Below are 21,938 nucleotides of genomic sequence, written 5' to 3'. Positions count from 1 at the left end.
TTAGTTATGCTTGGCTGGTGATTTCAGTTGGTTCGATTTATTTACACTTAAGTTATTGTTATGCGGCGTATTCCGTTTTGTTCCGAACATCTTGCGGCCACTAATAAATAAATAAATAAATAAATAAATAAATAAATAAATAAATAAATAAATAAGTATGTATGTATGTATGTGTGTGTGTATATGTGTGTGTGTGTGTGTGTGTGTGTGTATATAGTTTCTATTTTCAAAGTTGCAGACCGATACAGAGGTGGGCAGTGAATGGACGACTCCCGACACTCCGCCCCTTCATTCGCGTACTTTCACTTTCGAAGATTTCTTTCCTCTTTTCTCCTCCCCAACCGCGTCTCCTCTACCAGCCACCGCCTTTCTCCACACTTTGGACGGCCACCCCCGCCTGCAGAAGTCAGAATTGGGGCAGCGGAAAAACGAGGAATCCGCTCGTCAGGAAACGAAGCCCGAGCCTAGGAGAATTCCTCCCACTCTTTCGCTCCTGCCTTCGCGTTGAGCCTCAAGCGGCTGCCCGGCAAAAGGAGGCTGCTTTCTTGATCGCTGGAGAAGGAAGAAAGAGGAAGCAGTTGGCCGTGAACGCTGTTGGTCTCTTTACGGAACTGTGTCAGACTTAGAGGGACGAAGAATCCCGGATAAACAGGGCCTCGATGGAAGAGGAGCGAATGGCGAGGTTTTGGGTCGCCTTCCCTCCCTCTCCTCCGCCCCCCGCTCCGAGAGAGAGGATGTCTTTAAGAAGCGCTCGGTAGGCAAATTCAGCAGGGGAAGTTAATGCCCCTCTTAGCATCGGTCACCACGGTATCCTTTTGTATGTTAGGCAGGAAAACATCTGCACCCGCAGGGGAATACGGGTAGGTTGAAATCCGAGAGCAGATCGGTGTGTGTCAGAACTGGTAGAAAAGAAAGGAATATTCTGGTGTTATTTCCTGTGGCTGAACTTCAGTGAGCAAAAGTCGAATGGGTCCCCTCCTCCCTAAATTGAGTAACACTGGTTAAGGTTCTTAGCATAACAATGTCATAATGTTAGTCTGGGAATCATCTTCCAGTATCTAATTTAGACTGGAGTCATAAACATTTTGGCAATAAGGCCTATTGAACATCGTTTCTGATTATGCGGTTCGTTCAGTGTTCTCTTTGTAATAATGGTCAGTCAGATGTTTCTAAGAATTTCTCCTGTGGGTAGGAATAGTTCTTTCATTCATTCAAACTGTTGATGTCTCCATAACTGTGTACCTGTTTATGTTATACGGTAATAGGAATACCTGGAAGTCTAATATAATCCTCTTTCTTGAGAATTGAAAGAAGCCTGCAGAAAAATCATGGCAGAATTAAATGCTGCTGTCAAAAAAGGTGATCTTAAGCTTGTTCGACAGCTGGTGGAGGATGGAGCAGATATTAATGCAAAGGTGGAAAGTGGCTGGACACCTCTCCATAGTGCTGTACAAATAAATTCTAACGAGATAGTTAACTTTCTGCTGAAAAATGGGGCTGATCCATTCGCAAGGAAGGATAATGGTGCTACACCTTTTATTTTAGCAGGCATGACAGGTAATGTGAAGCTTTTGAAACTTTTTCTTGATAAAGGCTCATGTATTAATGAGTATGACATCAATGGCTTCACCGCATTCATGGAGGCTGCTATTTACGGGCAAAAGAAAGCCCTGAGATTTTTATATAAGAAAGGAGCAGATGTAAATCAGCGCCGTGAAGTTGATGAGACTAAAAAGGCTGTGAAAAAAGGAGGTGCGACAGCTCTGATGGATGCTGCGAGTCATGGCCATTTTGCTCTGGTCAAAATCTTGATTAAGAAAATGGGGGCTGATGTAAATATCTGTGACAATCAAGATGGAAATGCATTGATTCGTGCTCTCTCTGAGGACAAAAACTGGAATAAAGGCAGAAAAAACTCGGCCCTTTTCCTTTTGAAGAAGAAAAGTGATGTCAATAAGAGGGATGTAAATGGGAAAACTGTGCTTATATTGGCTGTTGAAAGAGAAAGCCTGGCCCTTGTGAAGGCCATATTAAAATTAGATGAAGTTGATCTTGATGATGCTGATGAAAATAATGAAACAGCATTGCATGTAGCAGTGAAGAAGAAAAACAAAGCAATAGCAAAGCTACTATGTAAAAAAGGAGTAAGAGTAGATGATGATGTCCTAGATGTTGCCCATAGAAATTACCAAAGCGATTTGATAAACATTCTTCAGAAATACAAATCGCCGGACAGTCCAAGGCAGCCAGAAATATGTAAGGAATTCTCTAGCAATCGCTGGAGAATTAAACTCCAGAAACTCAATCAAATGCATCGTCCTATGATTGGCAAGCTCAAGATCTTTCAATATCAAGATTTATGGATCCAGAAGACCACCCAAGGAGGGGTCTATCTGGGATTCTATGCTGGAGAAGAGGTGGCTGTGAAGGTATTCTGGAAGGATTCAGAAAATGCCAAGCGAGAAGAAGTGTGCCTCAAAAAATGCCAAACCAGCAAATACCTGGTGAAATTTTGTGGCTCAGAAACGAGGAAGACCTGTCTCTACCTGTGCCTCACCTTGTGCGAAAAGAATCTTCAAGAGTACTTCAAGGAAGAAAACAACACAACTATGGAAAGCAAAAAGATTCTTAAAATTATATTTCAGGCTGTAAATGAACTTCATGCATTTGGATTTGGCCATCAGGAACTGCACCCAAGTAACATTTTGATAGGTTGGTATTTTCTTTGGCAGTCTGCCGATTTATTCCAGTATAATCCATTTAAACTTTAGGGGCTATATATGGAACAGCAGATTCACAATATTTTGTTGCCGAGAGTGTTTTGTTGTTTTCAGCCTTCCCTATATAATGTTAAAAAGCCCCAGTTCAGCACTTTAGCAAACCATTAACAATTTCATCATCATAAGTGTCAAAACTGCTTATCATTTAAAAAGATCCCAGAGTCACCCCAAGTAGTTTTGTCTGGTCATCTGTAGCATAAAAGAAAATTTCAGTACCCTATGAAAGTTAATGATCTCCTCTAAGAGTTCTGTGAAACAAAGGTTTAGAAAGGAAAGGACGAGATCTCATTTTTGTAGTTGAAAGTTGAAAGGTTGAGAAAAAGTGATGACTGCTTCCCATTATGCTGTCTTCCCATCAGGGACTTTCTCTCCATTCTAAAACCAATATTGGCAATGATTTGGTTTTAGGAAGAAACTTCCTGCAGTGACTGCATGGTGAGGGGAAGTCAACAGTGATTTATTTTTCTGTGCAGTCCTTCAATTCAGATTCAATTCCATTCAGACATCCTATGTTTTATACATGAACGGACAAAGCCTTTCATAACTATGTTAGCTGAGGAGGTTCACCCATTCTAAGCTCATGAGAATGGAAAAGAAGAGTAAACTCCTTTCCCTCATATTAGCTGATGCTGCCAATAATCTGGGCAGTTCACAACAATCAAAGAAATTGCAATAAATCCAATTAAAACAGAGGTGTCAAACTTGCGGCTTGCGGGCCGGATGCGTCACATGCTTAGCAAAGGGAGGAAAAGTCGCGATACATCATGTGACGACAACATGACACTACGAGTTTTACATCCTTGTAATAAAAGATAAAAATGAAAGAGGTAAGTCTTCCAAAAGCCTGAACTGGGGTTATTTTTTCATCGTAGTTAGTGAAAACAAAACAGCTTCATTAACTTTGTGTGAAATCAAATTGGTTCACTGCTGTTGGGAATGTTCCTTTCCCTGCAATAATATTTCTCTCATTCCTCCTGAAAAATCTGGACCATCCCGTCAAATCCCATCCCATCCCATCATGCATCAAAATCTAGATCCTCAGAATAAGATTGAAGGGCCTGGAGAGAAAAACAAGTTAAAATTGTATTGTGTGAGCAGAACTGATTCCTGGATAAATGTATGGTTTGAAAGTAACTTGTTTATTAAAAACTGTTTATATTAAGTTGTCTAGGATAATATTGTAAGGTGCCCAGAGTTATTGTGTGGAAAGATGGGCAGCTAATAAATTTTACAAATAAATAAATAAAAATAAATCTACATTTAATCAAAAGCAAATATAAAAATTAACAAGCTTCTCTTGTGTCATAGACAATGGACAAAGCCCAAGGATAATGCATTCTTATAACACCACAGTAATGATTTAATAGTTTAAGTAAATCAACTCACTTGTGCATTAGAGTGAATTAAGTAAGACAATATTTATTTTATTATTTATTTATTTATTAAATTTGTATACCGCCCTTCTCCCGAAGGACTCAGGGCGGTTCACAGCCAATAAAATACAAATAGATAGAACACAAGTTAAAAACAGTATAAAAAACTAATTCCATATGTGGCCTAAAAATTTGAATACAATTAAAACCCCGTTTAAAAAACCCCAATTAAAAACCCCAATTAAAACTATATTTAAGCTAGCCCTGCACACTGAAACAAAAGCGTCTTCAGCTCGCGGCGAAAGGTCCAGAGGTCGGGGAGTTGACGAAGCCCTGGAGGAAAGTCATTCCAGAGGGCAGGAGCCCCCACAGAGAAGGCCTTCCCCTGGGGGTCACCAGCCGACATTGTTTGGCCGACGGTACCCTGAGGAGGCCCTCTCTGTGGGAGCGCACAGGTCAGTGGGAGGCTATTGGTGGCAGTAGGCGGTCCATTTCCAAAAACAGATCACTTGCCTTATGCAAAATAAATGTGTTTTGCTGATGGGTCTGTTCTCAAAAGATAGTGGTAAAATTGTTGCTATTACTTCAATTCAGTTTTCAAAGAATTTATACTTTCTATAAAAGATCTATCAATTTATTTTTTTACTTTGTTAGATTTCACTGGCAAGATTTTCCTAGCAGACTTTGATAAGAGCAGAGAAATAACTGATGCTACAAAATATTCTGTAATCTCAAAAGATCTACAGGTAAATAATTATCTTTATCTGTCTCCAATCCAGTGGTGGGATTCTGCCGGTTCTACTCAGTTTGGCCAAACCAATAGCTGGGACTGTGGGAGGCTCCACCCACCTAACCAGAGGTCATCACATCCTTTTTTTATGCTCTGCACATGCGCAGAAGGTCCTGCGCATCCATGGAGGTGGCGTGTGCAGAGGTGGTTGCTCACATTTTCAAACTGATAGTTAAGATAAGTCAATACCACCCCTGACCCCAAGCCCCAGTCAAGTTGATTCCCAGGCCGGCTCATCCAGGCTTCCTGCCGCCACGGAAAGCCCCGGTTGAGTGCTGACTCCTGGGCCAGCCTAAGCCACCACCACTGCTCTGCTCCCCACTTCCGTCCCAGGCCTTGCCTGGCTAGCTCCACCGCCACCCATCTCCATCACATGCAGCGCTTGTGGCCTAACTAGGTAGCTGCCCCCCGTCCCCGGGCTTGCCTGTCATACTTCGCTGCCTTCCTGGAGCTTCCCGCTTGCCTTTGAATGCCGGCTGAGAAGCCGCATGCCATGCTAGCTGGGAGAACTCTCTTTCCCCCCTGGCCAGGAACTGCAAGGCCATGCAGTTCCCGACCAAGGGGGAGAGAGCGCTCTCCCAGCTAGCACGGCCCCGCTGAGAGTATGCTTGCCCCACTGGTCAGGAGGTTGCTCCCCTGCCTGGCCAGTGTCAGAAGAGAGGGAGGCAGAAAAGTTCAGCCAAGTCTTCTCCTCCTTCTCGGCCTCAAGCAAACAGGCACACTCACCTCATGGTGCCAGGATCTTCGCACCGTCTCCTCACAGAAGGTCCCGACGCCGTGAGATGTGTGCATGCTCTCTTTGTGTTTCAGGCTGAGAAGGAGATGATTTGCCCGAACTTTTCCTGCCTTGGAAGTTGCCTTTAAGTAGCAAGGACAGGCTGTGGCAGCTGCCTTCTGAGCAGCTTTGGCTGGCCCAAAGAACAGGATGGGGATGGCGGTGATGGGCCAGGAGAACAGTGGGACATGTCAGGACAGCGCTAGCCTAAAGCTTGTGAGCAGGCCGTCCTCCTGGCCAGGTCTGGCTGTCACCATCACCATCATCAGCAGGCAATGGGTTGTGCGGCTGGCACAGAGAACAGGACTTCCATCAGCCGCACACCCCATTGCCTGCCAGTGCCGTTCACGGCCAGGAAGCATTTGGGCAAGTTGTCTCCTTCTCATCCTGAAACACACAGAGAACATGCACACATCTCACAGCACTAGGACCTTCTGTGAGAAGACGGTACATGGGCACGCACTGTCTCCTTGCAGAAAATCCCAGTACCATGGGTTGCACATGCCTGTTCGCTTGAGGCCAAGAAGGAGGAGAAGACTTGGCTGAACGTTTCTGCCTCCCCCTCTTCTGACACTGGCCAGGCAGTGCCAGAGCAGCCTCCTGACCAGTGGGGCAAGTGTCCTCCAAACGGGGCTGTGCTAGCTTCAGGCTGGCGCTGTCCAGACATGTCCCGCTATGACCCCAGCCGCAGCCTTGCTTGCTGTTGGACTCGCCAGCTTCGATGGTTGCAGCTCTATACCCACTCGCCAGGTATGGCGAGCTGCAAATTGGGACTTGACAGCATGCTTTTCACTCCAAGCAGCCTGGATTTAAAAATGCATGGCTGGGATGGAAGAGCACTCCTTCTTAACAAGCTCAAAACTGATTTTGGATTCCCCGCACAAGAGTTGGAAGTCCGGTACTCTGGCGCACTCATCTCTGTTTCCCTCTGTGATCAGTCTTGGAAAAAGCCTGCCCTCACAATTGCATGTCTGCAGCCAGAGCTGGGCTTGCAGCTCTCGTGCGGGGAACTCAGGCTTGCAGCAACAGTTTTGAGCTTGTTAAGAAGGACCGTTCCTCCACCCCAGCCATGTGTTTTCCAGTCCAGGTTGCTTGGAGTGAAAAGCACACAATATTCTGCCGCTCCCGGGATTCCCTGCTCGAGCGCTGGAAGAAAATTGGCCAAGTTCCCAATGCCTGAACCGGTGAGCTAGAAGAGGGATTCACTGTCGTGCTGGTGAGTACATATGGACTGAATAGGCTTTTTGCTCCACCCCAACTCCCGATCCCGCGTAGCATGGAAAACAGAGCATTTCCATGGGCCCTCTTTTCCCCCAGCCTTGTTTTGCCAGTATTCAGCAGGCAATACTCTTTAGATAGGCTTTTATTTTGCTAGCCCAAGGGTGGAGGGGGGGAACGGTAGGAAATCGCCCTGTCTCTGCAGCATCAGTCATGTGACTGAGTAGGTGTGGCCAATTATGTCACTCACAGCAAGATGCCGCCCCACCTTGCCGTGAGTGATGTCAAAATAGCTACGCCCACCAGGTCACATGACCACCTAGCCATGCCCACCTAGGCACACCCACAGAACTGATTGTTAAATTATTTGAATCCCACCACTGCTCCAATCTTCTACATTCCGCAGAATGTTAAATGTAATTATAATCTCCAAAGAACAAGGAAAAAATGCCATATTGGTTCTAGTCTACAGAAGTTTTTCCCATAAAAACCTAATATATGTTATGGTATTTTTATTTCTGAAAAACTCACATACCCGGTTATACTTAATAATTTAAATTTATTTCTAAAATACAAATTAGATATGGTGTTCCATTTTAAAAAATAAATTCACTTTTTTTTACAGATCTACAGTTCTGCTAGTCATCCTTGTTCTGATGTGACTCTTACCAGAGTGACCATTTTGGGAAAGCTACTACACTATTTCACTCCATTTAAGTTGTCCACTTAATCTACGGAGCAAAGCAAATCATAACTTACAAGTTATAATTTTACTATTTGGTGATGGGTATGCTTGGTACTTCCCGCATTAGTTAAGATGAACTAGCTACAATCTGGACACAGAACTTACTGCCCTATGAAAACCCAGCTGTAGCATATAGGTTAAAGGAGGAAATCCGCTCTAGTTGTTCTGGGGTGATATAGACATTTGTTTATGCACACAGGGTCTCCAAAAACTTATCCTGTATGTTGTGATGAGAGGTCAGCAGGACTTTGAACATTTGCCTACAGAATGTCCAGATATTATAAAGGAGCATAAGGAAGTTGAAGACCTGCGAAGAAAACTGGAACTCTCTGATCAAAATACCCTACCCAATAGTCTACTGGAAATGCTGATCTATCATCCATATTTCTGGTCCAGAGAGAAGTAAGTTAATACCAGAAATTTTGTAACTGGCTAATTTGTCTGATTATTAGCATAATAGCCATGGGAGAAGTTTTACAACAAGAGCTAGAATGACAGACCTGAAATTATACAATCTGTTCATTGCAGATCTTTTAAATTTTAAAAAAAAGTGTCCTCAGCATTGAATTCCAGGAATTGATTACATGGCTTATAATTTATTTTATCATCTCAATGGGTGGATATTGTTCTGAACAGTGCAATTAATATGGAGAAAAAGTTGCTATCAGAATTGCCCCATTTTATTTTCCTTGCAAGGCGCGCAAGAATATTATTAGTCATTCAGTAAAATATTTCGTTTAAGCTATGATGATGAGCATGCTACAGACATCAAAGCAAAATTGGCATTAAAAGTCATTAAATGCGGCCAGTTCTCAAAATACTAACACAGGATACCAATTGTGATATGTCTCTAAAAGATAACTCTGAATTTACGGCAATCACCCCATTTTTATCACCAAAGAAGAAGCAAACAGAAATGAATGATAAACATAAAATCAATCAAATGCCAGTTTCCCTATCTTCTCAATGTGGAGTTGCCAACTCTAAACTGAAACTAATGCTAGAATTCCATCCCACCTCCTAATAAAGAATCACCGGAAGTTGGGCAGCATATAAATTTAATAGTAAGCATAAGTACACTAGAATGACTGTGCTAAAAGAAAGCGAAGATGTACCAATACTAATAGGTGCTTTGGGTGCAAATCCCAAACCATGTCCTTGCAACTCCAATAACCTCCTATTTCTCAAAGTCTCCCACTCTTTCATCCATATCAGACATTCAATTTTGATTGCCACAATATAACAATATGTTGAGACTCTAGAAAGAGTGCAGAGAAGAGCAGCAAAGATGATTGGAGAACCGGAGGCTAAAACATAGGAAGAACGGTTGCAGGAATTGGATATGTCTAAGGACAAGAAGGAGTGATGGGGGTGACATGAGAGTAGTGTTCCAATATTTGAGGGGCTGCCATAAAGAAGGGGGAGGGGGTCAACATATTCTTCGAAGCACCTGAAGGCAGGACAAGAAGCAATGGATGGAAACAAATCAAGGAGAGAACCAGTCCAGAACTAAGGAGAAATTTCCTGACAGAACAATTAATCTGTGGAATGACTTATCTTCAGAGGTTTTGGGTGCTCCATCACTGGAGTCCAATGCTTTAAGAAGACATTGGACTTTTACTTGACTGAAATAGTATAGGGTCTCCTGCCTGAACAGTGGATTGGCTAGAAGACGTCCAAGGTACCTTCCAACTCAATTATTCCGATATTCTGAAATGTTACACAGCCTCTCTTCCCACAAAACTCCATCACAAAACAGACCATAGGATTTATGAAGACTGTGTGTGCTTCCATTTATCTGTCAGAGTCTAAACACTAAAGGCTTTTCCCACTGCTGTGTTATAGTGCTCTCTACTCATCTTCAGATCAAGCAGAAAACCACAGTGGTATAAAATTAGCTGTGTTGTGGCCTTCATTCCTAAGAAATGGGTGACAAAGCCAGCAGGCCTTATGACTGACTGTGGCTGTCAACTTGTGGCTGACACTGGTTACATTAGGGTTTTTTTTTGCGGAGGGATAGTAGTAGAATTAAGGATGACTTACAGCTCTCTCAGTCACTGGGGACAAGATGAATATTACAGGGAGCTGGCACACATCCCAAAGGAAAATTAGGATGGCATGACTAGTGACAACCAGAAGCAATACTGAAGAATCTATCAATCTAATGGAAAAACATGCTTAAATTTCAATGTGTAACTCCTTTGGCCTTCATTAAGAACAAAGTAAATGGGCAGCTAGCATACTGCCAAAGGGAGGGTTGTCTTCTAGCATTATCTTACTTTCAAATATATTTTTGAGCAATGGGTAGTGCCATAAAAATTAAAATAGAGTGTGGGCATAGTGATCAGTTTGGAAATGTGTGCTTTCCCAGAAAGCCAACATAAATCTATTGAGGACACCATGCTAATTTAGAGGGATAGAAGGGTTTCTAATAAATGAAACTTTGGTGGTAGCCATGTCCAACCAAGATAGTTATTTTTGTAACAATGCAGGTGTTCTTGGCAGCTCTTTTATGAAAGAACCTACTGTACAATATGCCATCCAAAGTACCTGCAGTCACTTTCTAACTTTGAAGTTAATATGCAAAATATATCATCCACACCATAGCAATCAGTAGTAATATACCTCATTTCTTAAAATTGCCTTTTGTTCTATAGAAAGTACAGTGTGTTAAAAGATATCGGGAATGAGATACGTATGGCTTATGCAACAAATAAAGATGACATTCCGAATGCTTTGAAATTTACGAATGATCCTTTCACGGACTGGGAAAAAGAGGTAATCTATTGAACAACAACAAAAAAGTTAGGGACCATTTTGCATTTTCCTCTTTAATGCTTCTATTATATTGATTTCTGCATCCGGTTTAGAACAGAACAGAACAGAATAGAATAGAAATTTTTATTGGCCAAGTGTGATTGGACACACAAGGAATTGGTCTTGGTACATACGCTCTCAGTGTATATAAAAGAAAAGGTATGTTCATCAAGAATTCTAAGGTACAACACTTAATGATAATCATAGGGTACAAATAAGCAATCAGGAACCAATCAATATCAATATAAATCATAAGGATACAAGCAACAAAGTTACAGTCATACAGTCATACAGTCATAAGTGGAAGGAGATGGGTGATGGGAACGATGAGAAGATTAATAGTAGTGCAGATTTAGGAAATAGTTTGACAGTGTTGAGGGAATTATTTGTTTAGCAGAGTGATGGCGTTCGGGAAGAAACTGTTCTTGTGTCTAGTTGTTTTTGGCTTTTTTTGGAGCTGGCTGTGCTAGCTAACAGGTTTGATGTCAGCTTCTACTAGCGACAAACAGCTAAAGTCTCACACGAGCAGTTTATCATAGGCATGTTTAGTCAACATCCATTTTTTGAGAGACAATGTATGCAATGGTTAAAAGTTGGATGAGGATCAGGGAGAATCTGGATTCAACTCCACTTGTATATTAATCTTTAAAATCCTCTGAATTGGCGTGTTAATTTGAATCCAAAGTTTTCTAGCTTTTTTATATGTCCACCAAGCATGATAGGATAGCTCTTCTTGTTATTCATATTTCCAACATAAATTTGAAGTGCCTTTTTACATTCTAGATCAATTTCTCTGTTGGTATAAAACAGCATAAATTTTAATCTTTTCAGCCACATATTTCCCAGTGTTCCATCTGTATATTATAGCCAAAATTTTAGCCCACTGTCATACATTCTTTTATTTGTTCTTCTGTTTCAAATTTCAGTAAAACTGTATACAGTTTAGCAATTACAGTACATGTTCCTTATTTATACACAATTCTATTTCAGGTACAGGTCTTTTATATACTTTATAATAACTTTCTAATAACTGTAGATAAGAAAATCATTGGCAAATATATCTCTGCAGGAAATTGTATTCCCCTTGACAAAATTCTAGTATCTCACAATAAATTAGCCATTTTGTTTTCCTATTATTTTTCACTTATAAAATGCTATAAAAGGTTCTGGTTACCACCTTTAAAGCGCTCCATGGCTTAGGGCCCGGGTACTTACGGGACCGCCTGCTGTTACCTTATGCCTCCCACCGACCCGTACGCTCTCACAGAGAGGGTCTTCTCAGGGTGCCGTCCGCCAAGCAATGTCGGCTGGCGGCCCCCAGGGGAAGGGCCTTCTCTGTTGGAGCATCTACTCTCTGGAACGAACTTACCCCGGTTTGCGCCAACTATCTGACCTTCGGACCTTTCGCCGTGAATTAAAAACTTATATATTTATCCAAGCGGGACTGGCTTGATTTTTAAATTTTCAAATTTTTAATTTTTAGTAATTTTATATGGGGTATTTTAGGCTGGGTCAATTTGACGGTTTTAATTTGGCCATTATTGAATATGTATTTTAATTGATATTTTAATTTATTTAATTAATTTATATTTAACTGTTTTAACCTTGGCTGTACACCGCCCTGAGTCCTTCGGGAGAAGGGCGGTATAAAAATTTAAATAAATAAATAAATAAAATAAATAAATACTTGTGCTGAGACTCACAAAGGGTTTCTTAAAGGGCACAAACTGGATTTTATCTATTCCATACGCTTAATATGGCAGTCCAACAAAACAATTTTTAAAATCCACCTTAATCTGGACTTTGTCATTCCACAAATGTTTATGCCACCTAAATCTATGGTGTGTCAAGTACTTTAGACACCAAGGGCCTTCTATTTCTTAGCGGCACTGATTCTTTCATCCACACTAAATAGCAAGCTACAAAATACAATTTTGAATCAGGTAGACCCACTCCTTCTTTTGCATCTTATAGAATCTTATATTTAATTCATAATTTTCCCCTGCCACACAAATTTAAATAAATATTTTGCCACTGTTTAAATTTTGCATCAGTCATCAAAATAGATACTGTCTAAGGCAAAAACATAATTCTAGGCAAAACACTTATTTTTATCATAGAAATTCTCCTCAGCAATAAAAATGGCAGTTTCTCCCATCTTAACATGTCTTTTTTAACTCCATTCCATGACTTAACATGGTTATTTTGAAATGACATACAATTTGTATTTATCATAGCGATACCCAGATGTTTTACTTTCTTCTCAATCTTAAAGCCTATTTTATTCATCGGTTTTATTTGATCTTTTATTTTCATGTTAATTGTTAAAATCTTTGTATTCTGTTTGTTGAACTCAAAATCTGCTAGGGCACTAAATCAACAGTCCCCAATCTTTGTGGTTTGACGGCCTGGCTGCTGGGGAGGGGAACTGGGCCACCCTAGTGGCAGGCCATGTGCATGCGTGTGTGCGCCAGCTCACTGCTCACATGAGTGGAGCTGTGCGCATGTGTGCTGCCTCACCCATGTATGCATGGCAGCCCACTGCTCGCATGGCCCAGTTCCGAATAGGCTACAAACCAGTAGTATTCTGTTGCTTGGGGTTTGGGGACCCCTACACTAAATCTTTTAGTTTTCCCATCAAAGAGCTTCTAAAACCAACAGCAAATCATCTGCAAAAGACCTACCTTTATGAGTTTTTAAAAAAATCTTTACTCTCGCAATCCTCTCATCCTGTCTTATATTTGTGTTCAGTATTTCAAGAATCAAAATAAACAAGAAAGAAGACGGTGGACATCCTTGTCTTGTTCCTTTTTGTATTTCACAAGACTTGCTAGAACTTCATTAACAATTATTTGTGGCTTCTGTGAATTATAAATAAAACTCATCTATTTTATGAAGTCTCCCTAAAGTTCATATCTTCCAAAACTTTGAACAAAGAAGCCCTGTTCAAATTGTCAAATACTTTCTCTGCTTTAAAGAAAATCAAAATAGCTTGTTTTCATTATGTTGCTCCAAATATTTCAGAATGTTCAACATATTTCTAATATTATCCTTTAACTGTCCTTTAGGCTAAAAATTCTTATTGATCCTTGTGAATAAATTCTTGCACAATTATTTTTAGTCTATCAACTAAAATTGTAAACAACTTGCAATCATTATTCAATAAAGTTATTGACTATAATTTCTTGTTAAAGTCAAACAAAATTCCTTCTCTCTCAGTTACAATAGTGCCAAATTATCTAGTTTTCTTTCTAGCTTTCTTCCTATAATTTCTGTTTTACTATACAGAATTTCTACTTTGTTGTTAATTTATTTTATATCTACAGACACTTGTGTTAAACAGATTTCCATCTTCTGAACTTCTTTCATCCCTTTCACCTTTATAAGTCTTTGATCCATTATTCTTTTAAAAGCTGTCAATCTAATATCAAATGATTCTGCTGCTTTATTGTTCAATTCCTCAAAGATTTTCTAAAATAAATCTGATATAATTCCTCTCACTGCATGTTGCTCTAGTGATCTCCCCCCCACCTGCTGTTTTTTTACTGCTTTCTAATGGATGCCATTGTAATACTGTATTCCAAATATGAAACTGTCTTAATTGCAAGGAAAAGTGTAAAATACCTTTTTTACTATTGGTACCCTTAAAATTTACAAATCTCTATCTCAAATGACACTTCATAGTTACAATCAGCTTCATAGCCAGTCTCATATTACCTTTATTTTTTGTTTTGTAAAATTCATCATTTATCTGTACTCTTCAATAGTAAAAAAAACAAAAAAACATATTCCCATCCAGCTCATTTGTCTGTTTTAATTCCAAGTTTTTGAAAAACACTTTCACAAAAAACACAGACACCTTTCTACACAACCGTCCCCTTCATCTGTTTTAATTTTTTTATATTCTCGCCTTGTTGAGTTTTTTGCCAGTTTGAAATCTTTAAACCCCACTTTTTTTCCTTTGTAATCCATAAAAAGCTAGTAGACTCACTAAGTGGAATTATCTTATCGTGCTGCTGAGAAAATCTTTCTTTAGCTGTAAATTAATTTTACTAGGAACTGTTTATGAAAATGAGGTTTGTGCAAAGTTTGTGTGCATACAGACTTCATTATGTGATATGCAAGCTGGATTGAAATCCCTTGACTGCCAGCTACATTACTCATGAGTCGACTGCAAAAAAACAAACAAAAAACCCACAACCCTACATTTCTGCAGCCACCTCACAAGTTCTCATAATCTCTGCTAAGATTCACTGTCTGGCTTTCAATCTCTGTTGCAATGTTCTTCAGAGATGCCTAGTCTGCCATAAATCCTCTTCCAGAAACCAACATTGTTATCCACTGAGTTGCAAAGAGTGAGTTTTATGGACCAATAACTGACCAGAATATTGCATCTTTTTCAGATTGATGAAAAAGTATTCAACTCTATGGTTTTTCTGGACAAAGAAAAAGGCAACAAGAAGAGAAAGAAGAAGGACAAAAGAATATATGGCCCAGGTGTAACAGATTTATTAAAGTTTATTCGGAACATGGGCGAGCACTACCTTGAAAAGGATGATGAGTAAGTAAATATTCCTCTAAATTATGTATCTCTCAAGCGATCTACTGTACATTGGATTTGTTGGCTGGCAAGCTTTGCTTCCCCTTTTTCTATTGTAGTAACTAGAATACAAACTTGGAAGAAAGATAAGTCACAAACTTATCTTCATTGATCATGTCCAACTGCAGAGAAATTTGTCACTTTGCATGCAAAAGAGGGGAAAAATTCAGAAGAATAACAATTCTTCCTATATCCTGGACTTGGAATTGCTTTTGGAGCCAACAGCAACTGTTACTAAAATCAGAGAGGAGATAGTAGTGACAGATGTCAGATGCTATTAGAAGCCATTTTCCCAAGAGTTTTAGATTCCAATCCTGCCTATGCTATTCATGTTTTTCTGATACTAACAAATAACAAACTGTAAACTCTAATGTAGTTTAGAAGACAGGCAACTGATTCTAAGATAAAATCCCAAGTGGGACATTTGTTAATTAGTTTGGAATAGAAAAGGATCTTTTTAGGGGTGAGGGGAGGAGAGAAAGGAAAGGAAAAATTCTCATGATTGACATTGCATCTCCTGTAATCTCTTTCACTTCTTAATCAAATAAAGATCTTTGGAGGCAACTCCAAAGAAATATCTGATGCTAAATATATAACTGGCATGATATAATAGACTGTTCCAAAATATGGTACAAGTAGTTCTTGATTTACCACACAGTTGAGCCCAAAATTTTCTGTTGCTAAGTGAGACAGCTGTTAAGTGAGTTTTGCCCCATTTTATGGCCTTTCTTGCTACATTTGTTAAATGAATCACTGCAGTTGTTAAAGTTAGGCTTCCACATTGACTTTGCTTGTCAGAAGTTTGCAAAAGGTGATCACATGACCCCAGGACGCTGCAAACGTCATACACAGTGGTGGGTTGCTACCGGTTCTCCCCAGTTCGGGCGAACTAGTATCAGCAGCAGCGGAAGGCTCCGTCCATCCGGACATCATCAAATATGGTCTGCGCATGCGCTGAAGCGGTGCGCGCATGAGCGAACCAGTAGCAAAGGTAAGTGAAACCCACCCCTGGTCATACATATGAAACAGTTGCTTAGCATCTGAATTTTGATCATGTGACCGTGGGACTGCTGCAGTGGTTATAAGTATGAGAAACGGTCATAAGTCAGTTTTTTCAATGCCATTGTAACTTTGAACAGTCACTAAACCAATTTAGTAAATTTCTTAAGGGTTGTTTTAATATTGTGTATGTTTCTGTTTGTATTTTACTTGCCTGTTCACCGCCCTGAGTCCTTCGGGAGAAGGGCGGTATACAAATTAAATTATTATTATTATTATTATTATTATTATTATTATTATTATTATTATTATTATTATTATTATTATTATTATTATTATTATTATTATTATTATTATTATTATTATGGGTCTCCAACTGTGGCAACTTTAAGCCTGGCGGACTTTGCTGGCTGGGGAATTCTGGGAGTTGAAGTCGGCCAGGCTTAAAGTTGCCAAGGTTGGAGACCCCTGCACTAAATGAATGGTTGTAAGTCTAGAACTACCTGTATTTCTAAAAACAAGGTTGCCCATTATGTGCAGAACAATTAAATGTGCTGTGTGAACAAAAGATAAATTTGATTTTGAAAATCCCATGTGTATGTTTGTACAAGTTTAAGAACTAATCTGTTAACTTTGGGTGAGAGGAAATTGAGACTCTAAGGCTTTATCCTTCTTGCCCTGCTTACCCATTTACCCTCAATCTGTCTGTCGAGGCTTAATTTAGAATTTGCAAGACAGATGTCAAGGAACAAGAAAGTAAGGGTGATGCCAGAGTGCCAATAGATCTTGAAAAGCTTTATTAAGAAATTGCTCCTTTGCATACAGCAGCAGAAGAATTTGACCCCAAACAGCTGGATGAACTCGAATGGCAGGGAAGGTTTCCAGAACTCAATTTTCAAGGAAACTAGAGAAAAGGAGTAATTCTTAGAACCCCTTTCTGCCAGCTCCCAACACGTTGGAATCATTATCATTATCATTATCATCATTATATGTGCTGAGATGATTATCAAGGGGAAAATTAATGTTTGTATTTACACCCAATCAAGAGGAAGAGATTACAAACAAATAAGAAAGCACACAATGGGGATTAGACATTGAAAAGGATGGGTGTAGGTTGTTTGCTTAGGGTGTTCCCTGCGCTTTGGAGGCAAAAGAAAGCCTTTAGAATGAAACTGGTCAAAGTCTTGCCAATTTCAAATAGGAAGCCTGCAGAGGATGCTAATTAACTAATCAAGGTCACAGAACTGAGCTTATTAATTTGTAAGGTTTTAAGAAAGTGCTGAGCTGGGAAGAAAAGGTTTTTGGAAGAGATAGTTTGTTTAAGTAATCTCTCCCCTCTGCAAGGGGGGAAATTCTAAAAGTTGGAAATATTTTTTTTTTTAAAAAAAGGGTCAGGCAGTCAGGCATAGGACATTATGTGTGGGATATGCCTTCCCAGCAGAGACTCCATCTTTTGGCCAGCACGCTGCAGGGACAGGCTGAAGTTTGAAACTGGTCCAGCAAAAAGGTTCTTTTCTATTGGAAAATTCAATGCAATCTACTGGAATTCACATGATTCACAGCGTCACGTTGTCGTCACATGACATATCGCGATTTCCCCCCCTTTGCTAAATGGGGGTGCGCGTGGCCAGCATGTGACACATCTGGTCCGTGGGCTGCAAGTTTGACACCCCTGAATTCTAGCAGCTAGATGGACCTTCTGATTTATTGGGGCGGGGAGCATGAGAGAGACCAGTGATCTGCCAGGCTCCAATTGGATCATTAGATGGCTGCCCCTCCCATCCATCCGCAGGCTGTGTCTTTCCATGGCTCCTCTTCCTCCTCTTGTCAGCATTCCAGAAAACCCCCCACATATGAACATCTTGAACATTCAACAAAGTTCTACTCCTATTGGTAGCCATTGCCTAAATTTTTCTCCTCTCCAACAACCACAGATTTTTGCTGCAGAATATAAGAAGGATGAAGCTGTAACTTATGCAAGAGAAAAGAACTATTTGTTTTCCTCTGTAGGAAATTTCCACGCATGCTGGAAAGGAGAAAAAGCAAAGGATCTTTTCCCTTCCCTGCAGCTGATCCTATCTCCAGTTTCCCCCCCATAACAACACAGGAAAGTTTTCTGGCCTGTTTGTCAGGCTGGGAAGAAGAATAGTGGAGAGGGGGACTGTAGTTTTTGAAGGGATGTGTTTTCTCCCTTCTCGAGGAAGGGGAAGAAACTGTTTCTGTGAGGTTATGGAGAGAAAGCCCAAGCAAATGTAGATTGAAGACTGGAAGACAAATAGATTGGAAAAACAGCAACTTGAGAAGAAGGTGCACATTAGAAGAACATGTCTAAGAAAAAATGTGCCAGGATTCAAGGATCAAAGAGGTTGTATGCTATTAGCTACAGTAAACTTGAGAGCAGAGTATTTAAATCAAATTAGACTAGTAAAGCAGTGGTTTGAATTGATTGCTGGGTGAATTGTCGACACGGCTTCTTATGATCGAAAATAAGTTTATCAAGCCAACTCCTAGGAAATGCTTGGATTTTAATAACTATGCAGTCTTTCACAGCTATTCACATAGTTCACAGATGCAAAAAACTTGCGTTTTCCTGGCTGACAATTGCGTTACAACTTAACAAGTTATAGCTATGCTTCACTATCCTTAACCCAGGACAAACTATTGCTTGCATATTGTTTGTATTAAAAACTGTATTTTCCTTCATTGCAGGGTGAGAGAAATAATTGGGGATCCTGCAGACTATTTTCTGAACCTCTTTCCAGATTTAACCATTTATATCTATGATCAATTGTGTGACTCGGAGTACAGCAAATATTTTCCGAATGCAAAGAATTCTTCATAACCGTAACATGGGTCAACCAGCACTGATTGTTTAGTGACATAATTGAATGTCACCTATATATTTTCTAACTAAAACCAATCAATCATTTTGTCAGCAGTTAATACCATCCTGGAAAATCTTCTTTAGACCGTCTCTTACTCACAGACAATCTAGTCAAACTACAACTGCTAGTTAAGGTACCCTCAGAGAAACCAAATAATGCAGAATATACAGCGGTCAACTTTACAATCTAGTCTGACAACACTAAGTTCCCACAGCATTGGACAAAGCCTGGTGGAGTTGCAAATCTGCTTCCTCTCCAACCTAATACGTTGTATTTGTTAATGGAACTGCAGGTATAGGAGTTTATATCTCAAAGTCAGTTTCTGTCCAAAAGAAGCCCCTTACCCTTTTTTAATGAGTGGAGAATCTCTGATTTCAAGCAGCTTTATTGTAAGCCCACATGGGCAGAATACAAGGTTCTGCCCACTTGGCAAGGTTGAAGAAGCCACTTATGTAGTAATGCCAAGCATTTGGTCAGTTAATGATATCCTGTAGCCATAGCACCCCTTCCTTGAAACCCAGAGTCCCCTTTATCTTATCCAATAGCAGCAAATGCAGCCAGAATTCTCACAACTACTCCTTGAGGTTTCACTTCTGCTTTATTGAGCTGCATGAGCTATTCCTCTAGCTCTGTTTCTTTGCAAACAGGTCAGTGCTTTTTAACAAGCTGAAAACATTTTTTACTAGGCTAAGCTATTTCTTCAGTCAGTTTTTAAGTGCACGCGGGCTTAAAGATTATAAAGAGGCACTTAAAAATTAGTATTTTTGCCCCTGAAGTTCTGAGTGTGCTCTGCAGGCTGCAAAATAAATGAATGGGAGGCCAGTGATCATGGGTTGCCTACCTGTATGATGAGTGAATCCAGTCACTCACTGTAATGGTATGTGGAAATGTCCTTGGGAGACAGGAGGAAAAGCCATAGACTGGACAACTGGCATGTAAAAGAGATCTCGGCCCACAGCAGGATGGAGGCAGGGGTGAAATTCAGCAGGTTCTGGCAGGTTCTGTAGAACCAGTAGTGGAAATTTTGAGTAGTTCAGAGAATTGGCAAATACCATCTCTGTCTGGCCTCAGAGTGGGGTGGGAATGGAGATTTTGGAGTATCCTTCCCCTGCCATGCCCACCAAGCCACATCACACCCACCACGCCACACCCACAGAACCGCTAGTAAAAAAAGATTGACTTTCACCACTGGATGGAGGGCATGTGAAATGTTTCAGAAGGAACCCTCCCTAGTATTCTGGTGTGTACAAAGAAAGGAGGGGAGAAATTGCAGAATAAGTAACTATTGCGAAGTTAAGATAACTTTGCAATAAAGATAGAGCTAATACTCCTAGTTGTGTTCCTTGGCCGGACTACCATGAACAACTAACATTATCTATGCCAGAAGGTCCATATTCAACACCTACAGCAGAGGATCCCAAACATTCTTGGTTTTCAATGCCTTCATCTCAATAATTTTTTCACAGTGATCTTAGGCTTGTAGTTTATGTGATTTTTGACAGTTCACTGGTATTGTGTGATGTTCCTGTGAGTTCATTGTAGCATCCTGCAATGGTGTTGCAAGTGCGGAGTTTGGGAACTGTGAAACTACATTATAAATGGCAATGTGGATAATTATTACTCTCTGTACTTAGCACATTAAATTTCACTTTGACTGTATTACTTTACATATAATGCCTACATCTCTATGGATATGCATATATTCCTAACTGGTGTTGTCATGCTATATAAGTGGCATGATAAACTGAAATCCATGAAAGTCTATGCTGCAATAAACTTGTTGGTATGTAAAATGTCTCAAAACTATATTTTTGTTTCATCACTTACTTGAACAGTTGAAAATATGCATCCAATGTTTATCAAGAGAAATGATTGCATATTGAAAAGAAGAAAATTCCTTTTAATTTACTTCTGCAACTCATCCAAAATTGCCGTAAATATCATCTGCAGAAAGCCCTGCACTGCAGAAAGTCAACAGTCTAGGATGATTCTTTAAAGTTTTCTAATACAGCCTAAAAATCAAAATAGGGCAGCTTAAAACCTTGTCTTTTTCACACAAATGAAAGAGTTACACCTCAATAACATATAAGGTCAAAACCTGAAATGTGTGTATGTGTGTATCTGAATTTTCTCCCTAGAAGATAATTTCATTGTTTTCCTGAAAATTGATTTCCTCTTATGAATCCATTTTAAGTTACAAATCTCTCCACTGTATAATGTGAATTAATGACTTTGAATATTTTCATCACAGCTGGGACAGGGTTAGGCAAAACCCAAATAGCATTTGACCTTTTTTAAGTCTTAGCAATAACATCCCTTTGCTGTTGATTCCAAGTTGCTGAAGCCAAGATAGACCTGCATATTTTAAAAATATTTTAATATTTTAAAATCTTAATTTGATCAATGCCATTAATTTTTCAAGAGTGGCAATAGAAGGAAAGAAGGACTACCAGTGCATAGTTTGCCATTTTTGAGCTATAAGTTCAGCAGTTCCAAAAAGAGAGTGCTGCCCAATTTGCTATGCCACAAAAGTCTTTGGCAAACACCTCAAGAGAAATGAAGCAATGAGTTAATAGACATTTGTAAAGAAAGAGAAGGCATCAACCCAAAACTATGGAACTATTTCCCTTTGTTAATGAGCTTTTGCAATGTGTCCAGCTTTTTTTTCTTTTCAATCTTGATATGAATTGAAGACTGTACTTTCTAAAATCTTCAACTCACTAGGTCCTTGCTTCATCATATTCAGAATCAAGCCATGGCATTTGGTTCCCTGAGTCTTAAGCGAGATGTGAACCCAAACAATTTCTTGGATGTTATTAATTCACTTTGGAAAGTTATTGAACATCCGACACACAGAGAGCTAGAAATGATGGCTGAGGTGGCCATTCCATCTACTTCCATAGCATACCAGTCTCTCAAACCTTTCCCCTGGTCTTTAAGATGATTAAGCTCAGGT

General features: G+C 39.9%; 1 protein-coding gene across 6 annotated transcripts in view; it reads left to right on the top strand.

The window, feature by feature from the left end:
- Positions 1–257: 257 nt before the first annotated feature.
- RNASEL (ribonuclease L) overlaps positions 258–21,938 on the top strand; it is a 107,707-nt gene continuing 86,026 nt past the window's right edge. For 2 of the 6 annotated variants that reach the window (XR_009154670.1, XM_058178758.1), the window contains exons 1-6: positions 258–860; positions 1,266–2,712; positions 4,808–4,899; positions 7,881–8,083; positions 10,339–10,459; positions 14,902–15,059. Coding sequence is in view for 5 of the 6 variants with exons in the window: in XM_058178758.1 (XP_058034741.1) it covers positions 1,329–2,712; positions 4,808–4,899; positions 7,881–8,083; positions 10,339–10,459; positions 14,902–15,059 (1,958 nt within the window). In the remaining variant the exon portion in view is untranslated. The other 4 variants (XM_058178757.1, XM_058178756.1, XM_058178759.1 and 1 more) reach the window with 4 other exon arrangements.

Source organism: Ahaetulla prasina, chromosome 3, assembly GCF_028640845.1.
Source record: "Ahaetulla prasina isolate Xishuangbanna chromosome 3, ASM2864084v1, whole genome shotgun sequence".
In the NCBI taxonomy this organism is placed as follows: domain Eukaryota; kingdom Metazoa; phylum Chordata; class Lepidosauria; order Squamata; family Colubridae; genus Ahaetulla; species Ahaetulla prasina.
Note: the sequence above shows the minus strand (reverse complement) of the source record. Positions and strands in the feature narration are given on the sequence as shown.